Source organism: Pipra filicauda, unplaced genomic scaffold, assembly GCF_003945595.2.
Source record: "Pipra filicauda isolate LSUMZ 115617 unplaced genomic scaffold, ASM394559v2 scaffold165_size2600900_pilon, whole genome shotgun sequence".
Taxonomy (NCBI): Eukaryota; Metazoa; Chordata; class Aves; order Passeriformes; family Pipridae; genus Pipra; species Pipra filicauda.
In genome coordinates, this window is record NW_024104162.1 from 1,604,811 (window position 1) to 1,629,342 (window position 24,532).

General features: G+C 40.8%; 2 protein-coding genes across 3 annotated transcripts in view; one reads left to right on the plus strand and one right to left on the minus strand.

Annotated features, from left to right (window-relative positions):
• The window catches only part of KBTBD12 (kelch repeat and BTB domain containing 12), a 30,878-nt gene extending 26,874 nt beyond the window's left edge, over nt 1–4,004 (minus strand). The window contains exons 1-2 of the mRNA XM_027729265.2: nt 2,882–4,004; nt 1,648–1,918 (exon numbers count right to left, since the gene is read on the minus strand). Coding sequence (XP_027585066.1) covers nt 1,648–1,918; nt 2,882–3,951 — 1,341 coding nt within the window. The 5' untranslated portion in view covers nt 3,952–4,004. The remainder of the gene's footprint in view (nt 1–1,647; nt 1,919–2,881) is intronic.
• MGLL (monoglyceride lipase) overlaps nt 1–24,532 on the plus strand; it is a 106,679-nt gene that overhangs the window by 14,354 nt on the left and 67,793 nt on the right. The window lies entirely within an intron of this gene.

The following is a 24,532-nucleotide window of genomic DNA, read 5'->3' on the forward strand; positions in this document are numbered from 1 at the left end:
TGCTGCCTCGTTAGTGTTTGTTCAGGATCGACAGAACATTCAGTGCTGTTCAAACAGAGGGACAACCCCTGCCTTGGAGAGCTCATTTGCTTTCGCAGTGCAGCTGTGGTATCCCCACATACACAATCGCTGCATCTGACAGGAGGAAGATATATAGTACCAGAAGAATTCAGCACTCTGCAGTGCTGGTCTTAAAGCACTTTTTTGAGAGCTTGAGCTAATTTATTCTGATTTGTTCTGGTACACCCTAATCTTGCAAAGCTGTGGGTTTTAATCAATTACTGTTAATTTGCTCATCTCAAACCTATTTATATATAAACTCAGACTCCCATGCATTGTTACTGATAGTACTTGTAGGCAGGTATCCAATTTAGGTGTTTTTTTTAAACCATTCTTGGCTCAATATTCCTGACTTGTGCTTCTAAGCCACTTTCCCCTCTCACAACCTGTTCTGGAAAAAAGCTTAAGAAAGCTGGTTGTCTGACTTCAACCCCTATCTTTGTTGTATGACATATCTTTCAGTTCAAGTTTTTTTTTTTTTTTACAGACAGACTATTTCTAATTAAGTGTTTTCATATTTTAATTCTTTAAATAGTGAGATACCCTTGCTCAGTGGCTTTTGTATCAGAAATACTCTCTGATCTTTCTGTTGTCTCCCTGGGGACTCCTGCACTCAAAATATCCAAAGAGATGGAATTCTTGTTAGCTGAATGCATCTCCCTTTTAAATACTTTAATTTATTTCAAGAGGATACAATCCATTGAATTGTGATGACAGTCTGAACATATTGCTGTCAGCAATGAGGATTACAGATGCTCCACTTCATTGTCAAGTAACTGTGGGACCTTATCCTGAACTCTCAAATTTAAACTGCACCAAGCAGTAAATAAAAATGGACTATGCTCTTAAAAAAGATCTTTTGCACTGGGAGCAACTGGAGAGAGCATGCACTGCTCCTGACATCCATCTTCCTTGTAGCACAGTTCTGCATATTCCCTGTACTACCAAACATGTTACCCGTGGCCCTGCAGAAAATTCCTGTAAAAACTTTACATGGCCAAGCAACACAACTGAAACAAATTAATGGTTTGGTTAAAGGACTCTGTTTCCCAGAGAATGCTTTGACTTTTCATTTAAAATGTAATATAATTAAAATTGAATAAATTAACTTTAGTTAACCAAGAAAGCTTCCTGAGAAATTGAGGTGAACTTTAAATGTCATATATAAATCTGTCCCTGAATTGTACCCGGGTACATGCTTTTTGAAGACAGGGCACAGTTAAAGGTGCCTGTATAATTAAATACCATTATTTATGATTTCTGGAAAAACTAAGATGGTAAATAAGGAATAGAAAGGCTGGAACCCATGATGATACAGGAGATGTATTTTAAACTCTTGCTCACTGTGCACATCTCTATAAATAAAGAACTGCCCTTCCTGAAGTTGGTATTTACATCAAGGATGTCACAGACGGATAGTGTTCTTCCTCACCCTGTTTGGTTTTCCTACAAAAGACCAAAGGAATGTGAGCAGTTTATTCTTCTGTTATCACTGATGTACTTTTCCCATGCAAGAAGCACTGTAAAATGACACAAAGCTGCTTGTTAGTGCACAAACCAAACACAGTAACAGGCACATTTCTCAACCTGTGGTGTCCATCCACCCAGCACGTACAGCTTGTTCTTCACTGTCACCACCACATGGCATGCCAATGGTATTGGAAGAGGTGCTGTGCCTCTCCAGGTGCCTTGCTCCATGGAATACTTCTCCACACAGTTTGTGACCAGATACTGATTTTTCACTTTCATTTGCCCTCCTATTATGTAGAGGTCGTTGTGGACAGTGCCCAGTGCGTAGAGCTCACGGAGCTGAGTGGTGCACAGGCTGTGCCAAAACTGGTTTCCTCGCTGGTGGTATCTGTAGGAAAATCCAGAGTTGTAAATGCCCTGGTTCACTGAAGTCCCATCAGCTTATCTGGAAGCATTACCCCTGTAATCATCAATGTTTGCTCAGACAATATCACAATGGCAAGAGGAGCTTTCTCCTTCACAGGGAAGTTATAAAATTGAGCCCAATGTTAGCAAGATCAAGCATTTTTAGTGTGAGGAATTCTAGGTGTCCTTTCAAAGATATCTGACCCTAATTAAGGTAAGAAGCCCCTTATTTCTGCGTGTGGTGCTCAATCACAGTTTCCAATGAAGTTAGTGGGAAGACAGAGAGCTCAACTCTGCTGAAAATAAGGCTACTTCAGCTGACTCAGTATGGATTTATTTCCTTAAAAATTTAGGCATTTGTATTTGAAAATGCTGCCACCATTTTAAAGTTTTATCTTTAATCCAGAAAATGTCTGGTTTTCTTTAAAATAGATGCATCTGAAAAAGACATGAGTAAAAACAGAATGAGGGTTTAGAGATATCAAACATTATCTTTAATCTTTGAAGTGCTATCATCAACATTAACAGAGAATTAAGTTTTCTCTGTCTTACTGGACTCATTGGGTCATTTGCTTGCCTCATTTCCATCTGCCAGTGACCTAGAAAAGAAGTATCCTTGGAAAGCATTGAGATTTGAGTAAGGAGAATATAAAATCCACATGCATTGATCTAATCAAGCTCATTTAAACAGAGAGAGAAAGGGTAAATCCATAAGAATAAATCCTCTATCTTTCAGGAGAAAATGCATCAAGATTTAGTTGTATGTATATAATTCAGTGATGTGAAAATAAATTGTGACAGACTGATTAAGGTAATCAAAATCTCTGGGAAAAATAATTTCAAGGAAAGAACACTTTGTCTAATGGACTTTTTTTTTGTCCCCAGAAACATTATTTAGATTTAAAATTTTTAAATAATCAGGGATTTTCTGACAGAAGGTACACACCTATAAATTTCAATGTTCCTGGTCTTTTGTCTAGACATTTTGACGGCGCTTGCCTCTCCTGCCACAATGATATCATTTTTCTCAGTGACAACACCAGTACAAACACATCCTAAACCCTCTCCATACTTTGGAGAGGAAATGAAGTAAGTCTTTCGTGTTGCAGGAGCGTAACAAAAACTGGCATCAGCATAGCTACCATGTCTGGACCTAATACCAAGAGAATTGTTGCCGATGCAGAGCAAGAGATCAGTGGTTTCCATGCCATATCGCAGGCTGAGGGAAGGGTGGCTGGATAGTTTGATGGTTTTCAGTGCTTCCTCAAACATGTCATTGCATTCTGAATTGCACAGAATCATTGTGTTCCTTTTCCGGGCTTCCACAAGAAAGGAAGGGCTGATGAGTACCAGTCTCACTTGCTTGAGGAGCTCAATAAGGTGTTCCGAACGTGACTTTCTGCTGTGCTTGACCCATCTAATGACGAGGTCCAGAATGCTCTCCTCCCTGGAAATATTCAGATCGTCTGACTTTATGAGAGCCATCAGCTGCTGGAATTCAATCTCTAATATTTCTTCCTGCAAGCTCACCTCAGCAAAATGCTGATACAAGTATTTCCGTGCTTGGTCACACAAATCTTCTGCCCCGATGTGGTTCGCAAAGTAGTAGATGCCCACACAGTTGGAAGCATCCATGTGGTCCATCATGTACTTCTGACACATGTTGCAAACATCTTCCATCTGCATGAAATACGCGGCCAGTGCGACAGTCTGCACGTTGTGATTCGTGAGGAGCAAATCCGCACTGTACATGTAGTGGAGGATCGTGGACACGCTCTCTGCAGAGATGTCATACAGCACCACCTCTCTCTGCGTGCATTCGACCAAGCCACAGGTGAACATGGCTTTGAAATAGGGACTGAAGGCAGCCAGCACCACCTTATGGCAGGGGAATTTCTCACCTTCTGCAATGAGCACAACATCAATTATTTGTGTCGATTCCTTCATTCCCTTTACTTGTTCTAATAAAGTCAAGCTGTGGCGCTGCTTCCTTTTCTCCTCAGCCTTGTGATCCATGGTTGACCTTCAAACTTCCTCTCTTTAGATATCCTCAGAATTCAAGGTCTTCATCGGGAATGTTTCTAGAAATAGAAGCATAACACTGTCAATAGGAACAAATTATTGGGCAAATGAATATTGCTGTTAATATCTAAAGATAGTCATTCTGTAGGGTGTGATATAAATCAGAAATGCACAAAAAGTATGTAAAATTATGGTGAGGTCTCGGGTTCAATATCTCCAAGAAAAAATATAAGAAAAATCAACACTTCTAATGACCTTCAGTATTCAATACCTAACCCCAAGTTTTGTGATTATTTAAAGACAATTATAGACTTCCTTTCAAAGCAGTCATTTTCAATTGCCTTCTCCCTCCTTTCACTGTTGCTGATCCAGAGCCTGTTAAAATTGAAGGAAAGATTTCCCCTGACTTTAATGAACTCTAGATCAGTCCATTAGTCCCTTGGCTATTCAAGTTTTGTCTCTTAGGCACCTGAAGAACATTAGTCCTTGCTTAGTGCTGAAAGTACCTTGTGTTTCCAACAGGCCCTTGGGTGAGACTGCTGCAATGGGGCATTCTCAGTGTTCACAGCATCTCTCAAACTAGGAGTTATGTCTAAGCAGATATTGCAGAAAAGAGTTTGACAAGATTAAAAAATGGAAAAACATTAGACTTGTTTCTCTATTTTTCGCAGTGATCTACACCTCTGCAAAGCAGGTGGGAAATAAATAGTACCACCCAGTTCCCTGGCACTTCACAGAGCCATAAGTGGATGTGTGGATATTTAATATTCTGCCTTACAGCAGGCTTGGGTACCAGTTTGCAGAACAGTTTTGATGCAAAAGCCCTGTACTTACAGCCTTGCAAAGCAGTCAGGAAGCTGCTGCCTCACTTTACCAATGGATTTGTCTGTGTCCCATCACTCCCCATTTCACCAGTAGCTTCTCCCCAGGCTCCAAGCTGAGAGCCAAGACAATGGTTTGGGCAGAGACAGCTTTCAGCCCCAAAGGGTGGTGGCAAATTGGCAGGAAGCAACTTGGTCCCATTGGCCAGATTCCTTACTCTTTCACACCAAAGCATAGGTCACTGGTTTCTGCAGAGTTGCTACTGGTTTCCTTTGGGATAAACAAAGGGTCAGTAAATGGGGTCCAGCTTTTGAGCTGTACTCCTGCTTCTCAGTGGGATGTTTATGTGCTGCAAATTCACAGAGTTGTGGTTCTACTTACTGCAAGCTCAAAGGAGATTTTTAATTAAATTGTAATTATTCACATATTCCCTCCAGTTTTATTTATGGGGAAAAAATAAGGAATTCCATGATCCTATTTATGTTTGGTTTTTGGGGGGTTTTTTTGAGTGGGAGATACTGTAGTGAACCTCTTTGCCTTTCAGATAAGCAAGCTGCAGAATTTGAGGTACAGTGGTAGAGGTTCAGTGGGAGAATGACATTTACCCATCACTTGAGGGATACCAGTCCTTAGCACAGTTTTTGCCTCTAGTGTGCCTCATGAGACAGTTCTGTTTTGGAAATGCATTAAGGACTCATGTCATGAATCACCAATACTCGAACAAATCCTAAAGCTGTGGCATAGTCATGTTTGAAACACATTGTAAACATGATATGAAGTGCTTAATGAGACTGTTGAAATGAATAACATTCCTCACCAGCTTAAATATTTGCAGGATCAGGGGCTCGTATGGCAGATTGAATTGGTTTTCTCAAATCCTGGCAGCACAAAGAGAAGTCTTAGTTTCATCAAAGAAATATGTATCGACATAAAAAATAAGCATATGAAATTCTTTGAAATCCATCTAAATGTATTTTTAAAAACAGTCCAGATTTCTCTACAGATTTAGATAGATGGTTTTTTAAAATACTATAGTTATTTCCCAGGTGAAAAGGAAATCTACATATCATCAAACTCAAACCTACTCTTTTAGCTGTTCAGTTGGGTTTGCAAGTAGTCATCATTCTGCAAATTACACAGATTCCTCATTTTGAGTGCTAAATTAAAAGCCAAGTATGCTTGAAGACTAGCATTTCCTTGATTTTATCAATTCTTTCCATATTCAAAATCTGGAACTAGAAGCAACAAATCTGAGAAATGAATCTGAGTTGTTACCAGATTTTAAAAATGGAATTGGAAGACAAAACATTAACTTTATAGTCTGGATGTGGGCCAAGCTCTGATCTCTTCTAAAAACCAATCAAAGACAGGAAGTTGAGTACAAAAAATACAGCAATGGCATTTTGAAATCTATATTTTTTTTGGTCTTTATTTTTTCCCTGGCTCCACTGAAATTAAATATTGCATGTGAGAAAATACAGGTCTTAATCCTGCATCAAATGCCTCTGGAGAAATCTTTACAGTCAGAAGAAGTCTTTTATGAGATAGAAAATGTTCTTTTTTAAATCCTACATGATAATTAGATGTTTATTGTTTTCCCTTTGTGCTATTTTATCACCTTATAATATTTGATCTTCACCGCATTATGATAAAGGAACCACACTATATCTCAAAGATCATAAGCACAGACACCTTAAAGAAGATGAGTTGTAGTGCCTTGAAACAGGTTGTTCACTCTCCAACTGTAAGAAAGTGTTGGTAACTACCAACAAGTCCCCAATTCTGTTTTGCAATCTGACTAATCAGGACTTTTCCTCCAAAACGATCAACTTCTCTCCTTTCTCTTTTGTGATGTCAGATCATCACACATCCCCCAGCTTTTCCATAATGGTCAAAATGTGCATTTCTAATGTGAAGAACAAGTGAGATGATTAATCACCGTCATCTTTCCCAGACTTTTGTGCAGATCAGGAAGAAGCTGTGTGTGTAGAACTGAGTTATGATTTCATTTCCTTTGCTGGTCACCTTTAAGGGGTTTTTTTCGCTGTTAATTTAGCTTTCTTAAGAGCAACGCTTTGTCTTTGATTACACTGTTCATCAGATTTGTGAATTTTAAGTGTTCATACCAGTGATTAGCATATCTGGCACAACATGCTCGCAGCCGTTTTCTCCTCTCTTTCATCAGTAAGACATTAGCAATAGGAATCTTGAGGCACGGTGTAGCTCATGTCATTTATGTACTACTTTAGGTACTAATTATCTGATGGATAGGTCCTACACCCACTACCCAGGCAATGAAGGCACTGTCCATCTGCACCCAGGGCAGGTGGGCTCCTCAGCTGCCCACAAAGCTGCTGGGTTGGCTCTGGGCATCGTCCCCAGGAGCCGCAGCAGAACTATGTACAGCCTGGGAATGGTAGATAGTGAGGCTCCTCTTCTCCTGGAATTGGTCCATACTCAACCATCACCTCATCCTTGGGTAGAATTGTGCAAGGAGGGTCCACCTTGCAGGCAGGATTGCCTGCAACCCTCCAACCTGTCTTCACCCACCTCATTAACCTCTGCAGAGCAATGCTGTTTCCCCAGACAGAGCTATAGGAAAAGTGTGGTTACCTCACATTTTCAAGAAGACAGTATTTGCCTTTCCTTGTCAGAATGCACCTTCTTCATCTCTGTGCTTTGATAGCACAGCAAGCTCCTGACTGAACTGTACTCAATAAAATCATGCTTTTGACTTGTATGTAAGTCTACTTTCTCCATCTGACAGCTGAGGAAACTGAAGTTAAAAGGTTAAAAAGAAAACAGGATTAAAACCCAGAGGTGAAATGCTTCCATTAACTTCAGAAATTCATCCCTGTACACTAGCTGCAAACTTGTCACTTCCCTCCTGGCTTTTAGCAGAGTTTAGGTGAGGTCACTGGAAGAATATTAATATTCTCCTTTATATCACTGGAAAGACTATTAAAGGGTAATAATGAAACAGTGCTGCTTTGCTTTCCCTCTGGGTTACAGAGGGGGAAAGATGGTACATTGATATTAAAAGAAAGGATAAATGTGATACAAATATAATTTCCAGTGAGAGACTGCTCTGAGATTGTGCCAGAGGCTGGGTTGTCATTATAAAACCTCCAGCACAAGGTTCAAATCCTTTGTAATGTCACCAGGAGCTGAAATCAGAGTTACCGCCTTATTCAGAGTTTTGGGATATTTTTTTCTTCTACTGTGAAAAATGGATTCAGGTGCAAATTTTCATTGGATGTTACTTTATTTCAGAGCCAGGCTATTAATTTTCCTCCAGTTCTGGCTGCTACTTTAATTTTTTTATCAACTGTTTTGTTAGTCTAATTTCACTTTTTCTTTTTTGCCTTTGTGCCATGGAAGAGCCATATATAATTTTATGCAGGAGCTCCAGCATACGCTTTGCAAGGCAGTAGGGTGCTGCATGAGCAGTTTAAAACATAAATAAGCACACTGCTGTGAGCTCAGCTCTACAGCTTTTATGAGGTTATCAAACTATAAATAAATGCTGTCCTCGATTCTCAGTTACATTGCAGCCTCTTTGAACTGCCCCAGCACAAAGGCACTGTAAACCAGATGGAAGTATCTCATCAGGAATTTCCCCCAACCTCTGGAAAAAAAAAGCTACCTAGTAATTAGAGACATTATTTTGTCTGTATTTTTGGCTGGGACAAAGGTTTTTCTTGTATTTTCCCAAGGAATCTCCTCTTTCCGTGCCGTGGTGGGAGGGTGGGAGCTGCAGGACCTGGCCCGGCAGAGGTCACAGCACCCAGTGTGGGGGGCACCTCCTGCATCCTCCTCTTCCTCCTCTGCTTTTTTATTCTTTTTTGTTTTTCTTTGCCTTAATGAGGCTGCCCTGCCTTCAGCCTGCCTCCCTTCAGGTGCTGAAAGGATCAGAGTTCAGTCACATCAAAGAACCGGTGCCTCTGCCTATGAATTATTTGTGCTTCCTTTGTTATCAGTAAGCTGAGAAGCAAATCTGTTAATTGTATGCATTATGACATTTGGCTGACAGCCACAGCAAGGCAGAAATCAGTACCCAGATGATAATAATGTTATAATCTCAGGGTTTAATTATAAAAGCTGTGCTGGCATTTAAGATCAAGATTTTAAACCGTGCAAAAGATCCCGCAGTGCTCTAAAAGGGCAAATAATAATGCTAATCTTGATACAAGGAAAAATATAATAAGATATAAAAAGGAAGCTTGGGGGAATTATAGATGTTCCTGTATCTATAGGATAACAGGAATTATTCTCTTAATTCTGATACCTGGAAAGATGCCAGAAGAAATTATTATGTGATTGAATTATAAGGATTTAGAGGGTAACAAGGTGATAAAAGCAGTTATAACACCTATTTATCAAGAACAAATTGTGTCAATCCAATCTAATTTTCTTCATTTTTTTCAGGAATAATAAGGGATAAATTAGATACTTTATCTTGAGTTACTGATATGGTCCTATGTGATAATATTGCAAACAAATTGTGATGAAATCAACAGACTAAATCAACATCAATTAGATGCCCAACTGGCTGAAAAAGCAGATTCAAAGAATAGTTATTGGTGGTCAGACTGGGAAGAATCTCTAGCCTGTGGCTGGAGATCTGTGCTGAAAAGGTCACTCAGTTTTAGGGAACACTTACTTTCATACTTTGATTCAGATATTATTTCTTGAATCAATTTCATCCATTCTGTCCAGAAAAAATACACAGACCTGTGGCAGAGCGTTAAGTGAGAGGATTCTTTTTAAGAAATTTATGTTTATATGAACATACAGGTAAGTGTCTCTTAAAAATGGTTCTCTGTGACAATTAGACATGTAGTGCTTGGACGTGTTTCAAGTATCACCATAGCTACGAGCAGCCTCAGTACCTTTCCTGAAGTTTTGCATATTCTTCTAGCTGCCACTTTGTTGGGGATTTAGGATTATCAGAATTCCAAAGGCATCTAATTAAGTTAAAAGTCCAGCTCCTACTTAAGCTCACTGTGCAATTTAGGGACTGAAGTGTCTGTATCACTTTTAAATGTAAAACTTCAGCCTTAAGTAGTTTAAGCAGTCTTAAAGGGTTTGCCAGATGATGGAATCTCCTTCCATAAAAGCCAGAGAAAGAACACTCTTTGCTCAGCCCTCTCAGTCTCCCAGGATCAGCCCCATAGCAGGTACAGTTCCAGTGATCTGAACTGATTTATTGCTGCCAGGGAAGGAGGAATTTTGAGGGTTTGAAGCTGTGAACACTTCAAATCAATTTATGTCATTGACCTACATAAGATAAAAGTTTAAATATCCTTCTGAGAGAGACTTTAACTATTTTTCTCCCTCCATCCCTGTGGCACCTTGTTTATTTTCACATGCCTGAGAAGCCAGGGTCAAGGCAGTCTGAGGTCTCACTATATCCAAGCATGGCCAGGTCCTACTGGGATGTGCTGCTAGGCAGGCTCATGGGAGCTTTCTTAGCCAGGTACAGGCTGCAAGTGATGTAAAAGGAGACTTTTGGTGCAGAAAGACAGGCTGCTGACCTACAGGCTGCTCCTGTAGATGTAGGCTCCTGTAGCTATGGCAGTGTTGTGTTCCCCTGTGTGCATCCCACTGTCAGCAGAGCCTGCAGTTGTCTCCACTCAGACCGCTACAGACACAGCCTGGCCTTCCTGCAGCAGCTTCGTTTATTTTCTTTCTCATTTCATTGCTCTTAATTTAAAATAACAATAAAATGGGACTCAACAAGACTCTCTGGGCTAGGAGAAACTTGGCACCTAACAGGGAGAATTTTGAAGCAGTCTGCAAAGCTCTAGAAACTGTGTTTGAGAGCATGATTGACCATTGGAGACCTGAAGATGCTTTGATCAGTTTTCAAAGCCTTTGGGTAGTTTCTGATTCCGGGAAGATTTGACAGTTTGAGCTCCGTTTACTGCCAAGACAGGGGCCTAGATGTGGGATTGGATTAATATTGATCATATCTCAGCAAATACCAGGCTTTTTTTTTTTTAAACTGTTATAGATTCATGAAAAAAATCAAAGCAGCTGGAAATGAAAGACCCTGTGGACCATCTTTTCAAATATGCCTTCACCTGACCTTAATTTTACTCTGATTCAAAGCTCAGTGAAGTCAGTCAAAAGAATCCCATGGTTTAAGTAGAAAATGGATGTAGCTCTGTTCACAAACAAATACCTATAAACAAAGCCCAGTCTGAGCCAATTATGTGCACTAATTGCATGAGAACAATAGAAGCTAAAGATGTACATACAGAGCCCATTTCTTTTATAGTTCACATATGCAGATCATTTTTCTTACAAATAAAAACTAATTGAAATCATAAAGTGCTCATTCAGAGAAGGAGGATGCACAAGTTTTTTACAATGACAGATGCCAGCAGAAGGAAAACGTATTTCTAAAATGCATTTCAGTAGCTCTTTAAGTAGCCTGGCAAAGGTCTTAGAGGTTTCTCTTTCTGCATTCCTCTAAATATACTGGAGAGTTTAGGAAAGGCCCACTTTCTGGGACAGTTATATCATACAGTGTAAATTGCACTGTATCATAATTAAAACAAACATAATTTATTAAGTTGGTGCAAACTAGGCTCTATTTGCATTTTTACAACAGAAAATATTGTGAACTCCTATTGCTAATATTTATATAACTCTGGAGCATGCATCCCTCTGGTGAGCAAATGCTAATATGTAAAAACCTTAATATCCTCATCACTCAGCAGCAAAATTAGAATAAAGGGCAGATTGTAAATCCTTATAACTTGACATCAGCATTCCATTAATCACTGTTTGAATCCAGACTTCCCCTTAAATTTCTCACGTTTCAATTTCAATCTCTATCAAGCAAATATCTGGGTATGTCCATATCCACAGAAACAAAAATTCAGAGCTACCCATGGCAACAACACAGCACCACCTCCAAAATGGCCCCTGCACTAACACACATATTTGATACCTTCTAAATCTGCAATCCCCACTGAACCCTTATATTGGAAATGTTCAGCCCCTTGACAGCAGGGATCAGTGCCAGGCACACAGAGACACCCTGATGGGAGAAGCAAGAGTTTCTCCAAGCTTCCTTTCTGGAAGCAAGTCCAGATGTTTGCAAGTTTGTGGAGCATGCAAAGCTTCCCACCATGTACAGACCTCAGGCACTGACATTTCTGCGTCCACAGGCTGACCCTGTTTCCACACTGCTGGAAAACCCCATATAGCTGCAAACAGACCCCAGGTTTGATATTGTTCAGTGGTTCCTGTCCTAACTTCATTATTAATCTCTTACATTTCCTCTACAAACTGGACAGCAGGACCTGTAAGGAACTGAGAGAGCCTCAGTTTTGGCACCAAGACTGTGTCCTACAGCCTCCTCCCCGTGTCACTGCCTTGCAGCTGGCCCTGCATCACTGCATTTAGGCTCCCTCTCCAGGATCTTTAAGGGTTCCCCAAGACATACGTTCAAGTGTCCCTGCCCACAAGTTTCCCATGCAACCAGCAACCTAAAGCAGCCTGGCCCTGGTGATTTCACATTGCCCATCTGTCCCAGCACTAAACTCCCTTTTTTTTCCTGTTCCGAGTGGTGAAAGGATTCCAATGTACCTTTCCGACGCTGGGAGCGGCAGGTGTCCGTGAGAGTGGGTGGGAGAGGAAACAGAGCTCTGACACAGCAGCACAGAGCTTCTGGTGAGCAGTGAGGTGCCAGGGCTATAAATAGCCCGTGCTGGGCTCCTGGCTGGGATGAGAAGCTGCTCCAATGTCAGGCACAGGGACACATTAGGACACAGCCGACTGGCACAGTGCCGCTCTCCTTCCCCCTCTCTGTGTGCTGCCTGCCCTGCTGCCTGCCCTGCAGCCTGCTAGAGCTAAGGAACAGCAGATTCCTCTTTGGGATGGCATGGCCACAGCTTGTGTTGGTGGCCCACCTCAGGAATTACGTCTCCCTGCAGACCTTGCCACAGAACTGGGCACATCTCTGTGTGGCAGCTGTTCCTGGGTGGCTGGAGCAGTTCCAGCGTCTGCGATGCTCAGACTGACTCCCACCTACCTCTGAGGTCTGGGTACCAAACCAGAAGAGATGCTGTTGCTCACTGACACCATCCAAGTCACTCTCAAAGCCAAGGCCACTGTCAGTCTCCACAGCTGACAGAAATTTTCCCAAACTGTTTCTCTTCTAGCCCTATTGCTCAATCACTAAGAGCAGAAGTTGTACATAAAAGGATTGCCAGCCAAGTGTTATCTGTATATTTTAAGGCCTGACTATCTTCTTGTTTCTGCTGGTGTAAATCAGAAACAGATCTACTAAATTGGTCCAGAATAGTGGGGCCACACTGATTTGCATCAGCTGCAGATCTTGTACTCTGGAAATTAAAGGGGAACAGAGAGGGCCATAATACACTATTTATATCTCCATATGTTTAAGCAAAGATGGAAAAAAGATTAAGCAAAATTCAAGGTTATAAAATTGATTAATGTTGAGCCTATACTTTTAGTTGAGAAAGACATTAAGGGGTTTTCAGAATGTTCTTTTTTAAATTGCATTAATTTATTTATTCACCGTACTAATTGGTTGATTGATCATAATAGCTTCTGAGAAAATTGAAAATGAAATGTATTTCCTTCTCTAGATTTTTAGTCTGATGGTTTTATTACAGAGTTTTTCCAAAAGCCATAGAGGAAGTGTACAGAAACATTCAACTGTTAATAGCAGTTTGTTGGTTTTAGAGGGAAAATTAGAGTACATAATTTTAAAAGCATATTTCATACCATTTGTGAACAAAACTAGGAAAAAGATCAAAGTGATTAAAGTTTACTCATGTCAGAAAATTCAATAGATCAGATTACAAAGATATATATTGTCTAAACTCCCATATTGTTCTTATTAAAAGTTCAGTTTATCTTAGAAATAAAAATAGCCAATCTGATACCACAGCTTTCACAGAAGCCAAGATGGAACAGTGAGCTGATGAAATGCCACAGCTGTGATAAAAATGGACCATATCCCCTAAATTGCCCTGTTCTCCTCTGACTTGGAACAATTTATAATATGGTGCTGGTTAACATGGAATGTTTATGTAATGAATTTTATTTATATGAAACCACTCCACTACCATAATAATAATCATGTTTCCCTTATGGTGCGTTTCTTCAGGTAATTTCTATAATGAGCCTGTTTCATAAAAATACTAATGCTTTTAAGGCAAATTTCCTTTTATTGCTCGTGAAATTCTGAATATTTCTCTTGCACATCACTGAATTAAGTGGGACACCCCATCTTGCAGTGGGGCAACCAGCTGGGCAGCTCTCAGCAGCACTTTATGATGATACAAATGGAATGTGTGCCAGCCATATTTTTGCTGAATTAAAAACTCTCTCTGCTGTAAGCCAGGCCTGTTTTCACCCTCATGTGATTAAGTCATAACCCTTTTGTTCTGATATCATTATCTGTTGCCATGGTGATTTTAATTATAAAAATGAATGGCTGAGAAGTGGGCAAAGACAAAAGTTTTCCCTGAACTTTGTTAAGTTAATGGCAAAAGGAAGAGTATCGGTGGTAATTCAACAAATGTGTGATCTTTTTACACAATGTATTTTAAAACAGTGAAAAGGAGTAGGCACCAGAAACAGAAAAGGCTCATTTGATGTGAATATGTCAGTGTTTAGGAAATATGTGTTGAATTCAATGTTTTAGAACAATGTTTTCATGACACCAGTACATTCTGGCGCTGCATTGACAAATATTCCCTTCTAAATCTCAACTTCTAGCAATTCATCTACTGGGAAAATAGCCCTTTTTTTAGAAAAATGTTTAACCAGTTTCCAAGAGCGTGTTTATACCAGTACAGACTTTGGGAACAGCTACACTACAGTCACACTTCATCCAAAAGCAGGATACCTGTTCTGATGGGCGGGTGCACACAAACTGCCCGTGGGTGAAGCTCTGCTGTGGTTTGCCATGAGCAGGACCATGAGCCACAATCAGTTATAGCTGGACTTTAGAAGAGACCTACATCAGCTCAGTTAAACTCTGACTGGCATCAGGATGTAGTTTTTCTTTGCTGTCACTGAAACATCGCAACCAAGGTGCTGAACTGAACTCATGTCCTCTGTCACTCTTGCCGTCGTCCAGAGTCTCATCCTCCACTGAAAAATACACCGTGTTACATGGTTGCATCATTAAGTGGTGACACATCATCATAGCTCAGAAGAGACTCTCACAGTTGATTCTGTGAACCCAGGTGTCTTCCCAGTGTGGCCACTGCTCTTCACATCTCCCATCTCAGCAAGTCCTCGAAGCTCCTCAGCCTCTTTTCCTGGAGAGTGAGACAGCCTCTGATTTGGCGACTGGTACCTCACATTTGCTTTACTTCCCACATGAGTAGTTCTGGCATGTTCATTCATCCACTTGGCATCAGCCATGCATGGAAGTGACTCCAGACTGGCTGCAGCAGGGATGGCACCAGCACCACTCACTGCCACAGCTGCTCCCTCCTCCCAGCACGTCCTGTGTGGGCAGCTTTGGCATCCTCCTGTCTGGGCAGAGAGCTGGAGTGCCTTCAGGCCCTGATGGTGGGGTTGGACCACGTTACTCTGGGTGCTCTACAAATGGCGATTCTTCTATTTGTATTATGTCAGGAGCAGTAATGATGTTTTGGTTATCAATACAGTGCCAGTTTGGATACATAGGGAGAGAAAAAAAAGCAGAAACACAGAGATTTCCAGTTTAATCCTGTTATCTATTCTGTCAGTCCAGAGACAACATTGATTTTATTTTTTTCTTTTCTTAGGGTAAGTGTTGACCTTTAAAGCAGACCAAGGGCAATCTCGAGCTTGCCTGTGACCACCGGTCCGGGGGGCAGCACCCTGCAGCCCCTCTGAATTGAAATCTCTTTCTGGCTCTGTCAACTGATTCCCAGGTTGCCTGACAGATAATGTGGCATGGCAGCCACCCGCTGCTTTTTCATTTAAATAAATGAGAAAGTTGTGGTTAAATTAACACTCCAGCGGAGGTAATAAGGACCGACTCAGCAGCTGCCATGATGTATGCAAATTGCAGTTTCACACATTAGGGGATAGATGTTGCTTAATTTGTAGGTCTTTCTGTCTTTTAAATGAAAGAGTCTCCATCAAGTTCAGGCAATCTTAAAAAAAAAAAAAAAGGCAAAAGAAACCCCCTGAAGTCAACTTACTCACAAGTGCTTCTAATTGCACCTACAGTCTTTCTTCTGGGGGTTCCCTCCTGAGCCCCAGCAAGCAGTTATTGCTGAGTTACACTGCACTGCTTTTAGGCAAAATATCTGTTGATTTCCAAAGAACAGAGAGCCTGATTAGAGAGGTACTGCCAACCCTTCGGTATAAACAGAAACCTGATTTTATTTGCAGTGGTGCCACAATCCAGAGGCTCAACATCCATCAGGGTTTTTTCCTCTGGAAATGAAACTGTAATAGAGCAAAGGAAGAGCTGTGATAGCTGTCAGTTAATCAGACAGCAGGAATGGGCTGATAGGAGAGTACCTTTTCTCCTTTTAGCTCAGTAGAGATGGGAATGGAGATGCAAAGAAGCATGTAACTGGATGAGGTTTGTGGAAAGGTTGTTCTGTGCATTAGTCCTCTTTAATCTCTGTAAGAAAATTATGGATATAACTGTGTTAGGCTCAAAAGATTTCTAAATGGACACCAAAACTGAAACTCAGAAAGGGAAGTGCATACTCAGAATAGCAGAACTTGGGGCTATTATGGCCACAGACAGTAGGAATAATTAATGTTTTTCATGGTATGTTCTGTGAGAAGAAGCAAAATATTAAAACATACTAAATCAAATTTCAGCTGGCTCAAAATGCTGAGGCCACAGATATAAGGCTAAAAAATTACTTGAAACTCAAAACTCACTAGGTATTTTCCAGGTTTTATTCAGAAAGGCAGAGGTTTTCTTCTAAAATAGTTCCTTTTCACATGATTTGGGGATTTGCCTATCTTTTTTGCTCTTCTGACTTAGACAGTCAGTTCTGCCTAAGCTATTGCCACAGGGCAGAAGATGCTCTTTCCTCTGCCCTGGTCACCAATTTCTCCATGCTCAATTTCTGTTCCAGGATGTCATCTTAGCCTTCACTTAATACTTTTCCCAACCTAGGGATACCTTAGTGACCCCTGGCATTCCATTAGCAAAGAAATAACAGGAACTTGTCTTGTCTAGTCATTATTTGACTGCATGTGTTGAAACAAATTCTCACACGAAAATGCAAGATAAAAGCCACAATGAATTTGTGGACAAGAAACACTCAGACTATAACCAAAACACAGCGTCTGTGAGGGCTTCCCAATTCCCAGAAGTGAATGCATAGTCAGGCTGGTTTCCAGCTCCCTTCTGCAGGCAGAGCTGGCATACACCTTCTCCACACTGCTCTTATTCCTTCTTGAGGAAAGGAAACCTGGGCACTCAGGTGGGATGAGAGCTGCAGCCTGCCCTGAACTGAGCTGTTGGAGATAGGGATTGAGGGGAAAGCCCCAGGTGCCTCCATCCTGTTGTTCAGACTTCAGGACACCAACGAAGACCCTAATTCTGGCTGCTCTGACTTTATCTGCCATTCAGTACAAGCCCCTGTCACTCTCTTTGGTCTTTGTCTCTCATCACTAAATCAGGATGTAGATGATTTCCTACCAGTCCGAGAGATTAATTAGCATTTACTAAGCTGCAGGGTCCACTTGCCAATTGTGCAAATACATGTTTGTATATTCCAATAAATTCTGCATTTTCTGCAGCCCCTCAATCTGTCATACAACTGAGCCACAGAAAAAAAAAAAGGCATTTAAATCCCCTTTCTTACACAGTGGTTATGGTGAATGATTTATCAAATATGAAACAAATTATGCATCCTTTTTTTGACAAACAGAGGCAATGACTCAGAGACATAGACTGCTCCCATCATGGGCATGAGGCATCTGTCCCTAGAGTGGTATGAAGATAACACACTGTTGTCCCTTCCAACCTGAACCCTTCTGTGATTCTATGAAGATGATGCTGGTTCATACATGTCCACTCCTGAGCACTTAGATGGAGGTGGTTCCTCTCTCCCATTCCCATGCTGCCCCAAAGGTGACTGGGATTTGTAATGTAGTGCTGGAGCTCCAAGCCACGTGGTGAAACTCTGTCCCAGAGGCACACAGCCAGCCTGAACTGTCTGCCCAACCATGGGTGTCACAGCGACAGGGAGACAGATGGTCACAGCAGGAGTGCAAAGGAAGGACCACCAGCAGGGCCTTATCCTCACAGAGCTCAGTAAATGGTGCACGTCCTGACTCGGGCTGGGCACCAGATATCCTCCTTCACCCCATGATCGGAGTTATCAGGCTGCAGCTTTGTGAGTTCGCCTGCAAGGGATCTCATGAATTAGGAGGTAAAAACTTGGAAAGATCTCCAGTACCATCTCCCTTTTAACTGCCCACCTACAGTTGCCCATAAACATGCAGCTGATTTTGCTCAAACCTTGCAGCTGAGCATAGTGGTTTATCCTAGAGCAGCAGTATATCATAGAAAAGAAATAGGAATTAAGATTCTTCAGATAAAGTAAAATTTCTTCTACTTTTCTTCACAAAAAAAGGATGAAGAAATGTAGCATCTTCCAAGTTACATCCCGTGTGGCAGTCTTCCAAACCTCTTTCCATATGTTCCTAAGTGTTGAAAGCCCAAATGTTCCCTATCTTGCTGCCAAATTCTCTGGCTCAATCCAAATGGCTCTTACAATACAGTTGGGTATTGTCTAGTGAAAAAAAACTCCCCTCAGATAGATTGATAATTAAAAATATATTTGTTCATCAGATAGATATGAATGGCCAAGGGGTGCTGCGCTGAATGAATCATTCATGCTCACATATTTCAAAGCAGAAGGATATCTTTCTAATCTTACTGGAGTTGCCCAGAAATCCTTGATTGTTACAGAACATATTGCTGAAGAGATTTGAAACTGGGGGCAGAGGAAGAGGCAGACGAGCCCCAGCAGAGCTGCAGTGCCAGGGTGCAGTCTGGGGTGCGTGTCTGGACTGGGTGCAGAGGGAGGTGTTGGACTGGGGTAGACATCATCGTTTTGGTTTCACTCCTGTCTCATTTCACACTGAGCCCCACAAAATTAAAGGCTAGGAATTTATCCTTGTTTGAAACCAAAGCATAGCTGCTGCTGTAGTCCCATCCCTTGCTGGTTTTGAGGTGCTGGGCACAGGTGTTGGGGTGGAACTGAGGACACACACATTGTTTAGCATGTCTCGCACACATTTCACAGCTCAGGAGGGAAAGAAATGTTCGTGGTGTCTGGATCAGGTGCTGAATGTTGCAGCTTCTCCTCTACTCAAAACCTCCCAAGGTCTAGGAATGATGGAGCTTCATGCAGATATCTCCATCCATGAGCCGAGTCTTTGCTCTTGTGTCTGGAAGTGTAGCATCTCCAAACCTTAGTTTCCATTTAAAAACTTACTGTAACTCCAGAGGAGAATCAGTGATCTACTGGGAAAAGTCAATAAGTAAAAAAACCCAACACATGCTGATATCAAAGCATAGTACTGTGGACTGGAAGATTCCTGTGTGCAGGAGTTCAGGAATCCCCTCCGACAGGTCTGTAACAGGAATATGAACTGACATTACAAGCCCACAGCAACTGCAGATGCCAGTGACTCCAAAGCACAAACAAAACCACAGGTACCTTTGCTGCATGAGAGTCAATGACTGTAGCCAAGATATAATGGATAACTCGTGTTGGAGGAAACAGGATGAGGGTTGGGGGGTGAACTCCAGGATACTGTAACTTTTGATGTTATTAACAGTACATGCTGCTAATTGACAATAAGATCAAATGAAGGGTGTTAATGGCCTTGGGGCTTGAAGCCATTCATCTCTAAAGCCCATGAGGTTCTGGTAACAATCCCTTGTTGTCCTGAGATATAACATTGCCATCTTTTATAGGAAATACTTTGACTAGGGAAGCTTTGTCCCCTTTTTCACTGCAATGCTCATTTGATTTCTCCTTTCTCTGTACCTCTGGGTTAATTATCACATGCATTAATTCAGCCTAGGAGGAAAACCAGTGAGTGTGTTTTCCTGCACTAGAAAGTATAAAGTAATTGTAGCAGACACTGTAAAAATTAAATAACCGAGAGGGAACAATTATGAACCAGATGCAAACAATAATGACTGTGGTGCTTAGTACAGAATAAGTCATGTGTGAATTCATGGTATTAGGGCACAACACTGAGCACAACTGGACCGTAACTCTGTTGGCCACTTGGTGCTACCAAGTAAAAGAACACTCCTAGGAGCCAGCAGTGTATCTGGGATAAGGTTTCTGCAAGACATGGAGGTACCGCCTAGCACCTGTAACAGGAAGGCAGAGTATCTGCTACAATCCTCTTGCTTTTCCATACCATAATGTTTATTTTTTCTCCAACGTGCATTTCACACAAGGGATATTCTTTATTTTCCCTGGTACTATTCCTGCTTTATATCAGTGTGAGCAAGAGCAGGATCAGGCCTCCAGTTAAATAACTAATGCAGCTGTTTTGCTGAAGCAGCTTCCTGGCTGGGAAATGAATCCAGTCAGCTGTGGATAACAAACCCCAGTAATAGAGATTTCAAAGATTTCATACATTAATTTTTTTCTTAATATTTGCAGAGTTACTTTTCTTACAAAATCTGTTAGGCAGATGTTAGGAAGCAATTACTGTACATGAATCAGAAAGAAAATGAACATCTTACAATGAACACGTGTGAGTGGACTCAGTAAAGAAACTGATGATAGATGAGAGAAAAATCTAAAATATATCTTAGTGAAATCTGCCAGAATTTCCCTCAGGGTTATAAGGAAGAAACAGCACAAAGCAATGTCTTCTCATGAGCCATGTGTTCATTGTCTTTCCAAAACAAGCAACCCACTGCCTTTTCTATCAACAGCAGAACCATACTCACCATTCACGGAGAGAAGTTGGCCCTGGCCAGCCAGGGAGAGTTCCCATCAACATCTAACAGCCTTTCAGGCAATTGCATCAGTGACCAATGTGGTGGACAGAACTAAGACACTGCAGAACTAAAACACTCTCAGATATCACAAAGTATCCTTAGAACATGGAGCACATAGATACGACTGATAGGACTGATCATATCCGTTAAACTCTTGTCTGCATGTACAGAATGATTGTAATTTTTATATATAAATACAAAAAATCTTCAAATGATGGTAGCAGGAATAATAACTCCAGGAGAATTGGGTAGAAAGCAAAATTGTAGGGAAAACATTGCCCTGAAGAATGCAATTATCCAGGCTGTAGTTTTGTTCAGGACACAATATTCCCTACATTTGCAAATCTGAGTTATCTTCAATGACTGAAAAAGTTACTGCTTCCATTGTACACAGTACTTTAATAGATAGATTTTGAGATGAAATGGGAATTAGTAATGGTATAATTGGGTAAACAAAATTAGGAGCATTAAGAATGGATTCTGCCCTCAGCTTGCCTCCAGCGTTGAGTCCTACTTTTCTCTGCCCTGATTTCTCCTAAGCAAAAAAAAAAACAAACCTTCCTTTCTCAAGTACTTTGAAATCTCAGGTTCAAGGTACTAAATTACAGTTAAGTAAAATATCTCCATAACTAATAATAAAAATACTGTGTGTCTTTTTCCATCACTAGCAGTCAGTGCACTTCATAGTTGAGGTTTGTATAATTCCCTTTATATCACAGTGTGGCTGGAACAACTGAGGTCAAGTACAGAAATGATTGACCTGTACTGTGAAAGCTGCCTTAAGATGCCTTTTAGGGGTGAAAAGCAGACCTCTGGTCATGCTTATTGTCACACATAAAATCAATTTCATTCAAAAATTAAATTTCACATCAGTAACTATAGCCTTCTAAATTCCATTCCATCGTTTATAACCTACAAACACTGTAAACAGAAACACTACAAAAGAAGATTTTAAAATTACAAACCAGCCAGGATGCTTAATATTTCAAGTCTAATTTGCAATATAAAACCTCATTTTGAGAAATGCTATGAAAGCATCGGGGTTGGGTGCATTTTAGAACAGCATTTGTCATAAAAAAGAACTTGAACATTTGGGTTGCCAAAGCAGAAACAAGCACCACAGACACATTTTACCCTTATGGGGATTCATCAAGGTTGTGCAGTGCAGCTGTTGTCTTAGTAAAAGAAAGTATCGGCCCCTGGCTGAAGGAAACAGAAACATAATTATGTTATGATGATCTGGAAAACGTGCAAAGAAAAATTGGAATGCAAAGCGTGATAAATGAGGCTTTGTCAGTCGCAAAGCAGCAAGAAAACCAGGCGGCACAATAATAACTCTTTTCCAGTCAATGCTTCCAGTTTGGCTACCAAAATAAAGCACCACTCTAACCACAGCAGAATAGCAGTAGCTTTTGGCTGTATGATTTAGTCCTACTACAATGATGCTGGGTATGGAGAGTGGATTACACAGTCAGCCTTAGGAATAGAAATGAGAAAAGGAACGGTCAGGCACTCCTCAAAATTGAGACCATAATTCCTGCTGGAGAAAATTTATAAAGTCGTCTTACCGTGATTTTTATGCATATTAAAATTCAAAGCTTAGGACCTTTTCCATTAGGATGCCTTTCAATTATGTTTTCTGCCATCAAAATCGAGGCGACCCACATTTTATGAACAGTACTATGGCCACAAACAGTCATATAATGGTAAAACAGGAAATGCCATCCTGTAACCCACTCTTTAATCTGTCTGCCCTCACAGTGACAAGGACAGGATTTCTCTTCTTGTGCTGCAGCAATGTGGTTGTCCGGGGTATAAACCACTGAAGTTTATTCTCATGATGTGAGTGAATCCAGAGGGAAAATTTGGCTAATTATATACCAGCACAGGAAACTTTTATTTAGAAACCAATACTGGGTCGCAGAGATAAAAGGAACAAATGTCTAGAGAAAACCTCGAGATAAAGGGGAACATGATTGGGGAAAAAAAAAATCAGACTAAGGGGTTTTTGGCAGGGCTGCCATGCCCACATGCTCTCAGGGCCCAGCAGAGCTGAGGCTGTGCCCTCTAGTGCCGGCCACCTGCAACACTGAGCTGAGATACAACACTGCTGAGGCTCTGCAGTTCCAGACCTCTATAAGAAAACTATTTATTCCCAAGGCAGATCTTTTCTCAAGCAAGAGGGTTGCTAGAATCACTCCATCAACTTCCCTTCCACAGAAAAAAAACTTTAGGGCAGAATTTCCCCTTTCGTTTTGATTTTCCTGCCTTGGGAGGATGCCTTCCATACATTTCATACTAAGAAGGTCTCAGAACTTGTTACTAATAGTCCTCTGGGGTTTTTAATTAAACAAACAAACAAAGAAAAACCCCTAAATGAACGACCAAACAATTACTGCTTCTGTAATTAAAAACAACCAGCTCTCAAGTTAACATTTATGTTAACTTCTGTACATCAGTTTAAAGGGCTGAAAGCTGTACTTAAATAATGTAATTTTAAGTGTGTATTTTTGGCCCTGTCAAATAAGGAGCACAGGCAAGATACGAATCACTCCACTCATACAGTCACTGTTTGGAACCTGCAGCTTTGCAAGTGATTTCTAATGACAGCATGATTTGCAGAATTTTTATTACCTACAAAAAATTAGGACTATTTTTACCATTAATTATTCTCATTTACATGGTAAAATTACTTTATTACTTGACTGTAGTTTACATGTAGGGGTATTAAACCTCTTGTAGCTTAATCTAATAATTCCATTTGCACAGATCGGGGAAAGTGAAATCACTGATGGGCAACAAATTCAGTGGAAGCCTGTAAACAATTTCTGTGATACTAAGATATGCCTGTGCTTACCCTTCAACCTTTCTCCATTTCCCTTGGCAGTAATTTGTGAGGAGGTCCATGAGATTGCAGAATTGCAGACTAATGCCAAGCTACTTATAATTTCTCCTGATATTGTTAAGATTAAATGCTCAGTACAATATTGTCCTTTAATATTTTCTTCCTCAATTTGGTTTGCCTGACACCAAGCTTGTTTTTTGGCTGTAAGACATTAAAATAGATATTTTATCAGAAAATAAGAGCAGTTCATGTCAGCCCCCACTCCTGCCTCATCCCTACACATGTCTTATTCAGGAATACCAACAGGCAAGCAAAGGCAGATTACAGAAATAAGTAAAGCTGAATGACTGGACTCTGTCTAGGGATTCATTAAAAAAAAAACAGCCAAAGAGAAGGGCAAATCCAAATTAATGACTCTAAATCGACAGCTTTAGTGGTGTTGGCTTCTTTCCTTCTCACTTGATTTTAATTCTTCCTCTTCATGCTTCATCTCCCATCATTTCCCACATGTTCTCTTGCTTGCGCTGTCTGTTGCTTTCTCCAGCTGCTCCCTGACTACCGTAACTTCCAGGGGTTTTCTGGTTTTGGAGCAGATATTTCCATAACCACATACTTCTTAGATATTTTATTATTCTTTCCTCCTCCCCTGTTATTTTTTCCTCCTTCTTGCCAGCAAAAGTACACTTTGTAGTCCTGATGAGCAGAATCCCAAATGGTTTAGCACCCACACCCTATCCAATCCACTTCTCAAACAAAAATACTCCTTTGCAGCTTAAGAGCATGGTATCCTCAACCAGAGCAGAAGGATCTACCTTTGCATGCCAACAGGATAGGATCCATAAAAAAATCATTTTGTGAACAAAAGCCTAACGGCAAAGAAAATTCTGTCTCATTTGCTTACCCCACCA